Consider the following 12,006-nt stretch of genomic DNA (forward strand, 5'->3'; position numbering starts at 1 on the left):
AACTTGCAGCACAGGCTGGGGGCTTGGCTTTGTTGACTCTGCAGAAGTCAAGGCAGCAAGGGCCTTATCCCCATCCAGTTTTTTAGGTCAGCAAATCCTCATGATCCTTTGCTGGGAGAAAGTTTGATGGCAACGTCACAGAGGGCACTGGGGGGGGGGGGGGGGGGTTCAGGGAAAACACTTGCCATAGAGAAGCACACATCCAAATTGCTCTCAAAGCGTCGTTGTCACTAGACTGTCTGGAAAGTTACGCCCCCAGGGCTGAGAAGAAAGGAGGGAAGTAAGGGGACCGTGAAGGATGGAGGCCAAACTCCTTTGTGCTTGACTCGAGTGTGAAACCAACGAAAACCCAGGGACAACTGAGGAGGAAAGGTAGGTTGCGTTTGTTGGAAGAACAGAGCATGTGCGTGCATATCTCGTCTGACCCGTACCTTGGAGAAGAATTCTCTCTCTTCAGGGTGTTGAGGTGGAAAAGGGAGGGCGCTAGGCACACAGCCAGGTTGGTGGGCGTCATCTGGTTTTCTTTGACGGCGGCCGTGACGTCACTCAAGAAATAAAGGAGCGTCTGTAGAACCTCCCGGTTCTCATCAGGCAGGAGCATAATGGCGGCCTTGATCGCCTGGAGGCGCTGGTCCTTGGGCACACCTGTATAACACAGGCATTTCCCCCATCAGCTCGGTGCTTTTCCACGCGCATTGCAAGGAAACGTCCCAAAGCAAACACCAGCACCAACGACCTCGGCCCAGTCCTGAACAAGCGCTTGCAGAAAGTGTACTTGAGGTTAATATGGAAGAAATTAGGGACGGCCACCAGCGTCACTGCCCTCAAGTATTTCCTGCCTGTGGAGGAGTTAAAAAATTTTCAACACCCACAATGCCAATATCCTAAATCCACCTCAGAGTTCAGCTCCAGATATGATGCCTGTTCTTTTGGTTTTTGGAATAGCTTTTCTTTTCTAAGTATTTTTTTTTTTTGGAACTCCCCAGTTTACCATTCTCGATTACTGAAAACACAACACACAGTTACACTTTTGTGTAGTTTCAGTGAAAAACCTTATTGAAGACATGTACAAGGGGATAAAATCTTTCTTGGCCTTTATACAAAGGGTCCAGTATCTCTGGGGACCTTCCATAACTAGAACTGATCGGCTCATTCGTAAAATGGAGAAAGCAAGCTGCTAAAAGAGTCAGCTGAAACAGATATTTTTACTAGTGATGTTTTTAAGTTTTAGAAAGCATACTGAGAGGCTATTACAAAAATATATGCTTGAGAAATAAAACCAGGAAAATGACATACATGTAGAAAACGCGGGGCTCAACCTTCAGGTCTCCTTTACTCGGCAAATCTGCCTTTTAAGAGGCATGTGGTGGAAAAATCAAGTCAGTCAAGTGCAGCTCCGTAGGACAAACCGATTAACGGCTCCATGGTTACAACACATAACAAATACCTTGGTGGGGAAAATGTGACCTGTGTTTTCAGAAAATCTGAAAGGATGAAACAAATAATGAAATAATCCAGACCAGCTCCATTTCTCATAAGATGAGGTCCAGCGCGCCAGGCTGGAGACAATTTGAGCACGGAGAGAAGCTGCTTCTATATTACATGGCTGTAACACCACACGGAGCCAAGAAAAACACGGGGCCGTAAAAGCCATAATCCTGATCTTGACCATTAATTTAGACAACTGTTTGCTTTAAGCTTTACTTAAAAGTGAGAAGGGCATGGGTATTGTTTTCCCAAGTATTTCTGGCAGAAGAGGAGATGAATAACAGAAAAAGATTATTTATTCACTTTCCAGCAAGATAAACCACACAGACACCTGTGACGTTTTAAACACAGCAGGCCCTGCTGGAGAGATGAGAGTCAACTGAAATATCTTGGTACCTGCTCTTTTAAGCATCTAAGGGAAGACTGTTCTAGAAACGAATGAAGGAATGAGCTCCTGGATCACAATGTAAAAATGTGTAATTGCTTCAGTAATTAGAGAATGACGATAAGGGAAATTTATTTTTGCATTACTCAACAGGTACACAGAAACCTATCCCACAAACCAGGAGAAAAGGAAGAAAGAAGTTGATGACATGTGTTTCCAAGAAGGTCATCATGTGGCTCTAAAAGAATGGCATCAAAGGAAGCCAAGGTTTCAGGTGGTCCCACTTTTCCCCAAGGCCAACGGCATTAAGATCAAAGAACACTCACACTGGTAGATCTGTAGAAAGGTTTCCGAGAGTTTGTTCGTCATTAGTGGCTCAGGAAGGTCTCGAAAATACTGCTTCAACATGTCTGCTACATCATAAGCAGACTGTCCCTCATAGCTGACACAATCTATGGCACTTTCATTCATCTGGCGCAGAGCCTGAATCCGGGACTTGACACCCGACTTTCTGAAGAGCCCAACCTGTTGGAAGAAAAACATTAAATGGCAAGACAGAAGCAGCATTTTCACTACAAAACTATAAAAAAGAAGCATGCATCTGAGGTCCCATGATTCAGCGGGGCCTGCACGAGGCAGTTCTCACCTGATCCAAACAGTGGTTGCGGAGGTAGCGCATGGCCTGCTGAATGCTCTGGGGCAGGGGCTGTCCTGTGCGCTGCACATTGACCGTCAGAGGGACCCCGAACACATTCCGGTCCTTATAGTCTGGAACCTTGATCCTTTTCATGAACTTGGGCACAGCCCTATTTAAAGAGCAGGTGGGGGGAGGTTATGTTTATTTGTCTGTAGACCCTTAATCCATCTTTTGCAGGTAAACCCTGTGAGCTTTGTATCCGTGTTACTAAGGTGGCTACTTAAATTAAATAAAATGACAAATTTAGTTCCTCAGTTGTATTAGCCACAGTTCAAGTGCTCACTAGCCATCTGTAACCAGTAGCTGCCGTCTGAGCAGATACAGCACATTTCCACCATCACAGACAGTTTCACAGGACAGTGCTATTCTGGATCTTCTGAGAGTTGGGGCTCTGAGGCCCAGTAACATTTTCTCCACTGGGGATTCTTCTCCCACTATTAACTCGGAGAACTGGGTTTATATCCTTAAGGGAGCTGATGGGCTTCCTTACAAAATGGCGGCACAGGAAGGCACACGAACAGAAAAGAACATTCAAGGCCCTAATTTAGGAGCTTCATGACAGAATTTGAAAAACACGTTCCCATTTGTCCTGTAGATGGGCAAGAATCATTTCTAAGTTCTTGATGAGATACAAAGTATTTAGGGTATAAAAAGGATCATGTAATGCCGGAGGAGAAAATAGCAAATATGTGATGTTGGTCCAACATAATGAGAACCAATTCCAGAGCTCAACAGTGGGGGCCAAGCTAATGACCCGAAGTCAAAATAAATTCTCCTGCAGATGACCCTGGAGAATATAACATCTTTAGGTTTCTAGAGGAAGATGGAAAAGAACAATGAAGGTTTTGTGAGGCTACCCCAGGCTCCCTGGAGTCCTGAAACCAGGTCCAGCCCCAGAAGTATATGGAGCAACAGGAAACCGATGTCATGCATTTAATGCTGTCAAGCAGAAATTTCAGCTCTACAAGTGACCTCTCTAAACGGGACAAGAAAGGGCAAGGCCGAACAGGAAAAGAACTTTGTGTAGAATTTCTCCCTATTCCATGGATCCCACAATGCGAGGCTTTTACATTTGGTTTTGACTCACTGGAAAAACTGACCAGAACTCAAGAAGTATTACGGACTTTCAGATTCTTGAGGGTTTGGTGGGAAGGGGGGGTGGGCAACTCAGAACCGAGAATGTAAAATATGCACTTTTAAATAGCCAGCAGGGAAAATATGACTCTACGCACAGAGGAACACTGCAGAAGACAGACTGCTTTGACTTCTGAGCGCTCGCCAGCAGCCACGGCACGTTACTGTTTATAGCCCTACGAAAGGTAAAACTAAAGCGTAGAGCCAAATTTGTATTTCCATACAGTAAGTTTATGGTATCATGGCCATAAGTGTGCATAATACTTGCTTTGTCGGGGGGAAAAAAGCCAGCGGCGGAATGTGCAAAGAACACATTACGATCTCCACCGAGAATCTGAAGCATGCGGGGATAAACCGGTCAATACTTATTTCTGTCATTCAGAACAAACAACTTCTGTATTTAGCAAGGCTCACATAATAACAGCCTTTGAACGGGAGGTGCTTTGATGCTGAAGCTAAACTCACTACGAGTCCTGAGGAGACGGGGGGCTGGAGAGAGAAACAACAGTTCTGCTGCTTTGCTGACGCACCCCGGCCCCTCTGGTTTGCTCCAGAGCGCTACTGAGGACATGGGCTGCTTCCCTGTTTTTATACAAAGCAGTGAATCCAGATGATAAACACTCAGATTAGGGAAAAGGCTTAAGGATACCCAGCTGACACTGTGAAATGCACTTGGATGTCAATCTAGAGACAGTTCTCTGCTTTGCACTGCTAGCAGAAAAATTAAGATACACACACAGTGGGTCACATCCGTGGCCCATCCAGCCTAACGATGTCCATCTCACGTGATACACACGGAGGGCCGCAGTTTTAAAAGTAATCATGAACAGTTCATCTGAGGGATTTTACCTTCGTGTGTATTTAGTCTGGAGTATCTTAGAGCAGTGAATTCCTTACGTTTATTATTCACTGTTGAAGTGTCTTTGTTAGAAACATAACCTAAATTTTTTAGCACAGGGAGATTTTTGAGTGATGCTTCAAATATTTCCATCAAAAATGATTTCTAAAAACATACCTGGAGAAGGTCAGGAGGCCCGAACTGTACAGTAAGCATTTCACAGTTGGTCTCAACATCCTATGACCTGAACATTTTTCTTTCCTTCCTTCCATAACATGATCTGATCGGTACATCTATTTACCCACCGGGGGCTCTTTCTAACACAGGAAGGAGGTGCCTGTACAGCGTGATGGAACAGCCACGCATTCTCACTCCATCAACTGGCCATTTGTCACTCCGGGCACTGAATCTCCCTCCACCAATCCCACTGCTTAGTCGCCAAAGTTACACTGGCTTGAGCAGTATCAGATGTGGCCTCAAGAATGCAGGGATTACATTTGGATGATAGTCGAAAGGCATTCATAGAGGATGGATACCTTCAGCTTCAGGGAGCTGCCCCAAAACATTTCCAATTAGTTGACCGAGCACAGTAAACTCTTACCAGCTAAAACCGTGCTTATTCGAAGGCGTGTACTTCTCCAGCAGGGCGGTTAACTTTAGGAGCGAGTACTTCTGCAGCAGGTTCATCTGGGCCACAGACTGGCAGTTAATCTGCAGCGATACAGAGTTTAAGCTCGGCCGATGGGAGCTCTGGAAACTGTGCCATCGCAGTCTGTGCCTACGGGAGAGAAGCAGGGGAGGGGTGAGCACGAGGGAGAGGAGCAAGGGGAGGGGTGAGTACAACGGCTTTTTAACAGGTACACACAAAATCAGCGGTGGGCTGCCTGCTGGCCTCTTAGGAACCGAGAGAACTGACTTCTACTCCGTTCTTTTCTTCCCCTCCCCACCCACGATAAAATACACATTACGTAAACGGCCATCTTAACCACTAAGTGACAGCTCAGGGGCATAAAATCTCTTCACGCCATTGTACAACCATCACCACCATGCATCCACAAGACTTCCTTCCTCTTCTCAAGCTGAAACTCCGCACCTATGAAACAACATCCACCCTTTTTGGATGTTAGGGCCTCCTGATCTCTTTCCTTAGGAGCTCACAGGGCCAGGAATGCCCTAACCCCATGTCCCCCACATGAGAGCGGCAGCAATCCCTTTCCGACCTCCCCCACCTCCAGAGGGCAGCCAAGCTCTCACCTATTGGACCTTGTCAGAGAGGCCCCAACCCCAGAATCCCTCCTTTCCGGGATGTCGGAGGGCTCTTCCGGCTCGTTCAGTGAGTTGCCGGTACTGTCCAGGTCACTGGGCGTGGCTCGGTCGTTGTCCACATCCAGGTGTATCTGTTTGGGAGACGACGGGCACGGAGAGACCGAGTCCAGGGCTGAGTCGGAGTCTCCCTCGTCTGAAAACTTCTCCGACCACTGGTTGACTATCCTCTGCATCCCCTTCACGTGGTAGAGGATGTCGTCCAGCTCGGGGAAGATGTCCTCGTTCTCCAGGTCGGCCAGGTCACCCGAACTGGAGTAGAGGATGGAGCCCGGCACGTTGTCATAGATACTCAGGCGGCTGCTCATGGAGCTGGACGAATTGCGTCGCTTAAGCTCCTTGGGGCCGTCGCTGCCGTTGTCCCTCCTCAGGCTGATGTGGCCCGGGCCGTGGAAGCTTCCAGTCCTCCAGTTGACCGAGCTGTTCTTCCCTGACGGAGAGAAACTGCCGTTGGAGAGCGCCTTGGGGAAGGTGCCGGGCTTGTGATCTTCCGGGATGTAGAACACTGCGTCCTCTGGGTAGGTCTCGCGGTTCTTGAAGTTCTGTTCCATGACGTTGTTGAACGTGGACTGATTGAACGGATCGAAGCCCTCCAGGTACATGCCCACCCGCTTGTTGCAGGCGCTGAGGCTCCGGGTCCTGGTGACCGGGCTGGGCGTGCTCACGGCGCTGCTGGTCTCCGACTGGCTGCTGCTGCTGCTGGTCTGCGTGGAGTTGGAAACGCTCCGCTTGCGAACCGCGGGCACGTTGATGTGGTTGCCGTTGAGCGCGGAGATCTCCACGCAGTTCAGCTGCTTCAGCTTCTCCTCGTCCATCCCCTCCTGCAGGATGGGCCCGCTGATGATCAGCCCCAGCTTGGAAGGCGCCTTGTGCTTGCCGTGGTGCGAGCCCTTGAGCTTCAGGCTCTCCATGCGTTTCAGCAGGCTGCGCGTCTTGGACTTGGCGTTCTTCTCGTGGCCTTTCATGCTGAAGCTGAAGCTGGACAGTTCCTTGGGGGAGGGCAGGCTGCAGAAAGAGTTGTCATTGCCCACGAAGTTGCCGGAGGAGCACACGCTGATGACGGAGTTCGTGCGGGGCGTCGCCGCGTCCCCGGTGTGAGGCGCGTGCACCGGGAGGCTGCCGGTGCTGCTGAGGCTGCGGACCGAGGCCACCTCCTGGCGCTCGCTGAGGTCCGTCAGCATGCTTTCATGGCTCGCCGCGTTCTTCAGGTGGGCATCGTCGGGGGCCCCGGGGGCTGCGTCCTGCTTTGAAGAAAAGACATCAAACTCTTCCAGCCGGGACCACCTCTTGCTGTCCCTCTGGAAAGTCCATTTGCCGCTTATTGCACAGGGCTCGTCCTCGTCCGAATCCTCACTCTGCAAAGACAGAATGGAGGCATTCATCGCTGGGACCGGCAGACAGCAGGGAGCGGGGACGTGTGCTGGGGGCCGGACGCCTAGGACCTGGCTCATGATACGCCATCAGTGTCAATTCCCCCCTTTGTATCTTTATTTTATTACTTATTATTATGATTATTACTTTATTGTTCTTTTTTTAAATGACAAAGATGTATGTTGGATGTCAGGACTTTGACAGGAAAAAGCCTGACCAAGTGTTTCAAGCTAAATAAGAATTGTTTTGTAGAAACTGTTGGATCTGTAGGCTGTTCTTTAAGTGCTCACAGAGGAAAACTCCAAGATCTGTGAAAATTCCAGGCATGCAAAATATTTTGAGCTGGAGTCAGCAACGGGTAGGACTCCCTCTGGTCTGCCTCCAATTTTGCTGTCTGTTGATAGCATGTGTTTATATTCTCTTTCACAATTAAAAAGGTAGTTTTCAAACACTAAGAAGAATGGACACTGAAGTGTGTGGCCACCCTAAAAGCATACAAGATCTCCTACCAGACCGGTGGAGACACCAAGCAAGGTAAGTCACCACATCTCTTAAGGCTGATACTTTTCAGCTTCTTACCTGTTCTTTTTCATCCCTTCCCCCACCAGACACAGGGTCTAGAGCTAATGCCACACATGTCCTGTGAAGTTTCAACCTCAGACATGCTCCAGGCAATTTAACAAGGCCTCACAAATACCCAGTCCTGACAGCATGGAACACTCACAAACACGATGTTACATCTTTGCTGATTATGCTTGATTTATGGGCAGGACTCAGGGTTATGCTGTGTCACAAACTACCGCATCTGAGCCTTTTAGGCGGGATCTCAAAAGGCCCAGCTCAGTGTGATGCATGTCTTTCCCACTGGTGTGGAAAGTATCACATGACCCACGTTTCACAGGACAATGAGTAGAGAGCATTAAACGCTGACTTGTGGACTCCTCTCCACAGCCCAGTGGGTGCTGAGGTTCCAGTTCATTTGTTTAAAAGGTTTAACTCCCCTGAGAGGGCGGCTTGTTGCAAGACAGGGACCGTAGGATAATTAAAATCTGTACTCTGAACAGTCAGAAATATGTTCTTTGACCAAACTTATTCCTGTTTACTCTAATTTGTGACACTCACTCCCAGGACTACACCCACTTCTTCTCCTACGATCTCATAAAAGGTTCTCACATTTCATCCACAGAAGTTATGTGCCACCATTCCACTAGAATGTGTGGGATTTCCTGCCCTTCCCTCCATCTCCCCCACCTCTTTTCCTCCCTCCTATCTCTCATTATTCTTCAGCACCCCACAGGCTACCTCCATCCCTGCAGCTCTGAAACACTGTTACTGTTATATGGGAAGAGAGAGAGTTCCCAAAGAACTTTAGCTTTAATTTCTGAAGGGAATAATGGAGGATTCACTGGGGTTCCCTAAGTCTTATTCCTTTAATCTGGAGTCGGCAATGACTTAAAAAGGCAAAATAATAGATGATTTGTTCCAATAAAAAACAATTAAAAAAAAAAAACCCTCATAGATACAGAGAACAGACTGGTGGTTGTCAGAGGCAGGGGTCAAAAGGTACAAATATCCAGTTATAAAATAAATAAGGTTCGGGGATGTGACGTACAGCATGGTGACTATAGTTAATAATACCGTATGGTATATTTGAAAACTGCTGAGAAAGTAGATCTTCTCATCACAAGAAAAAAAAATGTAAGTATGTGTGGTGATGGATATTTACGAGGCTTCTGGCCATGATCACTTTGTAATATATGCAGATATTGAGCCCCTGTGTCATACACCTGAAACTAGTATTATGTTATATGTCAGTTCTATCTCAATTAAAAAAAAAAAACAAACAGTAGGAAAACCGCAATTCATCGCCTCGCTGCAACTATTGGTTTCAGTTACATAAGGCTACTTGGTCTTTGGTAAACCTGAAGGGATTATTATGTTAAAGATGCAGATGTTTGGGGCGCCTGGGTGGCTCAGTCGGTTAAGCGTCCGACTTCGGCTCAGGTCATGATCTCACGGTCCGTGAGTTCGAGCCCTGCGTCGGGCTCTGTGCTGACCGCTCAGAACCTGGAGCTTGTTTCGGATTCTGTGTCTCCTCTCTCTCTGACCCTCCCCCGTTCATGCTCTGTCTCTCTCTGTCTCAAAAATAAATAAACGTTAAAAAAAAAATAAAAAAAAAATGCAGATGTTTTTGGAATAAGGAAGTAATAAGAGTCTGAGAGATAAAACCTGTTACAAAACACACAGTTTTTGGTCTGCCCCCTTTCCTCCCATCCTATTATATATCGTATATACTCACTCTCTTCCGATGAGGACTAATTTCCAGCTTCATCACTGCACATTTGTTTAAAGTATTGAGACGCCTACAGAGCAAAGAAGTAATATTAGTAAAGATAGGAAACCAATGATGGGTAGATAAATATTTTTTCCAAACAGGTGACATGCTTAATGAGCTTCTTTATTCTATAAAAAATTTTAATTTAGAAGAGTATTAGGAACTTCTTTAAGAAGTGAACAGTTTAAAAATACCTTTACACCTTTCTTCATTTATTTTTTTTTAAACTTTTTTTAATGTTTATTTATTTTTTAAGAGAGAGAGTCAGAGTGCAAGCTGGTGCGGGACAAAGAGAAAGGGAGACACAGAATCTGAAGCAGGCTCCAGGCTCTGACCTGTCAGCACAGAACCCGATGTGGGGCTCGAACCCACGAGCTGTGAGATCATGACCTGAGCTGAAGTCGGACGCTTAACCAACTGAGCCACCCAGGCGCCCCTACCTTTCTTCATTTAAATTGATTATTGATATTTTACAGTAAAGTGACACATTGCTATGGCACTATCCGGTATTTCTTATTCTTCGTGGAACAAACAACTCTCAATGAGGGATTTTATTCTTTCTAGAGCACCTAGGTTGGGCCATTAGGTAGCTCCACACAGTGCCAAGATATAAGAGCCACTGAAGTCTCCTTAGAAATGGGAACAGCAGCAAGGAACCAAGCAGAGTTCTTGGTAAAATAAATGGTAAATTCTATCTCAAATAAAAATCCAAAGATGGAAATAAACCAATTTTTAGTTCTCTGCAATAAATAATAATCTTAGACACTCTGTTCAAAAATGTAATGAGTTCTTGGACAGAAAGGAAACTGGTGCCTCTCTAAGACCCAATTCTTTTTACAACGTCCTGTATAGGACAGGATAATGTTGGGTACAGTCGTAGCAATAGTGCAATTACTGAAAAAATTTTTATACAGCAGCCTTGAGGGTCAAAGTCTTTAGAGTTCAAGCAAGAAGAACTTGATCAGATTCTTGTTTGGAACAAGGGTCATATTTTTACTTTGGGTACTTTTTTTTTTTACCACTGTCAAGGAGTAACATGTCAATTTACAATTAGGGAAATAATTCAGGTTTCCTGAAAAATACTAAAACAAAACAAAACAACCAAACAACCCCTCCCCCCCACAAAGTCCCCCAAAACAAAGTTCCTCATCGGGAAATAATGAAATAGCTGAGAAAAGAAACCCTTTACATATGCAGGAATACGTGGTATGTGAAAGTGTGAATGACAGCCCTCTCTGACAGCTTGCAGATGACCATCACTTGGTCTTCCTCAAATAAACCTTTAACGAATCTGTCTTCCACGGTCAGCTACCCGTTTTTTCCTACAATTGCAATTCTTCTGTTTTCATAGGAAAAGAGCATTTAATTCACACAAATTCAAACTGACCATAAGACTGCTTCAAGGCTTTATCTCCCCGATTCTGTTCTTGCAACTTGTCTAACAACTTGATGCAGGAGGATAGAAAGTATTTTTGCCTGCTGATAAGACTGCCTTTGATTTCATAGATTACGTGGTAGCCTGTTTATAGAATAAACAAAGATAACTCAGGACGCCTATGTTGCCTATGTTCAGAAAAATTCTCTCTGTCGATGGGGAGGGAAAGAAAACAAATAACTAAGAAAAAGCCCAAACTTTAAAATGAGTAGCTATAAGGTCCCTCCCCAAGGGGCCAGCCTTACTTACGTGACTGATACCCACAGTGTGTTTTAGTTCTTAAATGTTTTCAAGATTTAAAGAATCCGGAATGGTTACACTTAGTCTTAGGTCTGGGTTTCATTAATCAAACCTGTAATCAAATACCCACTTGAGTTCATTTGGGCTTTAATGGTTGAGTGGTGTTTATAACCAGGTTTACTAGGCATGGAAGCCTGTGGCAGGGGGGAGGGGCCTAGTTCACAAACTCCAGATTTGAGTCCAACAAAAAAGACCCAGGAGGCAACTTTTATAAAGGTCAACATTATCTTTTTTTTATGTTGGTAGCACCAAGCTAATGGCATTTCAATTTTGAAGCCTGGAAGTTATTCCTTGAGGTTTCTGTAAAATTCATCTGTTCCCAGGACCTCCAAAGAATGCCCACTGGTGAGACTGTAGCTACTCAGACAATATTGACATGAAAAGGTTGTAGCGAGATGAATTGGGGCTCGCTCTGGGTCAGGCTCCATGCCCGGCACCTCATATGTGTTATTTCATTTTGGTCTCCACAACAACTTTATGGTATGTGTGTGTATATATATATATATATATACACACATATATATATATATATATATGTATATTACTCTACAACTTTATGGTATATATATATATATTCTATATATATATAATATATATATGTAACATATATATATATTCTATATATATTCTATATATATTACATTATATATATGTAATATATATATATTCTATATATATATATATATAGATATATTACATA

The 12,006-nt window shown here is 45.2% G+C and overlaps 1 protein-coding gene across 8 annotated transcripts in view; it reads right to left on the bottom strand.

Moving 5' to 3' along the window:
• Positions 1-6: 6 nt before the first annotated feature.
• Positions 7-12,006, bottom strand: part of DLC1 (DLC1 Rho GTPase activating protein) — a 550,042-nt gene continuing 538,042 nt past the window's right edge. For all 8 annotated transcript variants that reach the window (XM_049631680.1, XM_049631683.1, XM_049631686.1 and 5 more), the window contains 6 exons: positions 9,536-9,599; positions 5,797-7,220; positions 5,144-5,320; positions 2,520-2,679; positions 2,200-2,398; positions 7-645 (listed from right to left, as the gene is read on the bottom strand). In XM_049631680.1, coding sequence (XP_049487637.1) covers positions 248-645; positions 2,200-2,398; positions 2,520-2,679; positions 5,144-5,320; positions 5,797-7,220; positions 9,536-9,599 — 2,422 coding nt within the window. In that variant the 3' untranslated portion in view covers positions 7-247. The remainder of the gene's footprint in view (positions 646-2,199; positions 2,399-2,519; positions 2,680-5,143; positions 5,321-5,796; positions 7,221-9,535; positions 9,600-12,006) is intronic.

This window comes from Panthera uncia, chromosome B1 (genome assembly GCF_023721935.1).
Source record: "Panthera uncia isolate 11264 chromosome B1, Puncia_PCG_1.0, whole genome shotgun sequence".
Lineage (NCBI taxonomy): Eukaryota > Metazoa > Chordata > Mammalia > Carnivora > Felidae > Panthera > Panthera uncia.